Genomic DNA, 1,494 nt, shown 5'->3' on the forward strand with positions numbered 1-1,494 from the left:
CGGAGAGAGACGCCGTCCGCGTCCTGGTGTCGCAGGGGATGAGCGCAGGAGGGGCGCAGAAGCTGCTGGAGGATGAGAAACTTGCCATCGAAGAGTGCATGAAGGGAGCGGAGAGCGTCGTTGAGCCTCCCGACCTCTCCAGTGCCGGGAAAGGAAGCGAAGCGGGCGTACTGCAGAGGAGCGCGTCGGCAGAAGGTGCAGAGGAGGAGGCGCAACCTGCAGAAGAGGAGACTCCCGAGAAGGAGCACGAGGCAGACCTGCCTCCCCGGCAGAGTCTGGACGTGGAGGCTCCTGCGAGGATGAGCATCGATGAGAGCAGCACGGCAGGAAGCGCGATAACCAACACTCCCTCAGCGGCATCGCAGGGAGGAGAGAGAGTCGACGGTGAGAAGGCCGGGCAGAGTAGCAGCGTGTGGTCTCGCCTGAAGGCTGCGCGCACTATGCTCAAGACCGGAACGCCGTCGAAGGGGGAAGAGGCAGCGGCACACGCTGCCGGGTCCTTCTCGGACAAGGCGGGAGAGCACAAGGGGGCACAGGGGGAGAAGGGAAAGGCGTGGCGGTCGAGCGGGATATCCGCTATGTCAGGTACGACATCGTGCTGAAGTGGTGATAACGGCAGGAAGGGGAGAGCGCGGGGGAGGGAGGGAGGGAGGGGGGGGAATAGGGGACAGGGACAGAGAAAGGGAAAGTAGAAGGATGGGGGAAAGGATGGGGAAGGGGAGGAGTCCTCGGAGATGGGAGCTAATTCTAGGAGGAGGGGAATAAGGAAAGGAGCTGATTGAGCCCCTGACATCCTGGCACAGCCATGGCGGCAGCAGCGACGGGAGCAGGCAAGGCAGCAGCAGGAGCAGCTCAGAGCTTAGCTACTCATGCTCACATCGCCTCGCACTCGAGCGACGAACGGCACAGCTCTCATGCTGCCATGGCAGCCCACGAGGCCAACCACCTACAGGCGCCGAGCAAGATCAAGGAGAAGCTGGTGCGGGGAGGGTTCATGTCGGAGACCGGAGTAGCCAGCGCTAGAAGCTCCTCGTCAGTGTCCCTGCCCTCCTCCATCTGGATCCTTGAGCTGCTCCTCAACGGTACCCACATCTCCCTCTGGGATGAGGCGCAGAATCGCGTGCGCTCGCTGGTCACCCTCCCGAAGGTACAGGAGGAGGACGAGGACGAGGGAGGAAGGAAAAGAAAGACAAGGTTGAGGACAAGGAGGGAGGAAGAAGGAGAAGGACGTGGTAGGAAGGGAGGAAGAGGAAAGAAAGTGGAAGAGGAAGAGTCAGGTCTCTCTCGCTGAAGTGCATGGCAGATCAACAGTCTGAGGAGGGAGGGAGTACTGCAAGCTCATGGCGGCCACCAATCGCTTCGCCAAGTTCGGGGAGGAGCTGACGCGCCTGCCAGCGACGCTGCGGGGAACGATATGGTCGGTGTGCCGAGATTACTACCAGATGTTCCACCGTTCCTCCATCCTCATGGTCCAGGTGAGCAGGAGGGAGGCAG

At 61.7% G+C, this 1,494-nt stretch overlaps 1 protein-coding gene across 1 annotated transcript in view; it reads left to right on the forward strand.

Annotated features, from left to right (window-relative positions):
• Positions 1-38: 38 nt before the first annotated feature.
• The window catches only part of GUITHDRAFT_166928 (hypothetical protein), a gene marked incomplete at both ends in the record, with an annotated part of 5,634 nt that continues 4,178 nt past the window's right edge, over positions 39-1,494 (forward strand). Inside the window, 3 exons of the mRNA XM_005818144.1 lie at positions 39-585; positions 804-1,147; positions 1,368-1,475. Of these exons, the coding sequence (XP_005818201.1) occupies positions 39-585; positions 804-1,147; positions 1,368-1,475 (999 nt within the window). The remainder of the gene's footprint in view (positions 586-803; positions 1,148-1,367; positions 1,476-1,494) is intronic.

This window comes from Guillardia theta (genome assembly GCF_000315625.1).
Source record: "Guillardia theta CCMP2712 unplaced genomic scaffold GUITHscaffold_370, whole genome shotgun sequence".
NCBI classification, from domain to species: Eukaryota; class Cryptophyceae; order Pyrenomonadales; family Geminigeraceae; genus Guillardia; species Guillardia theta.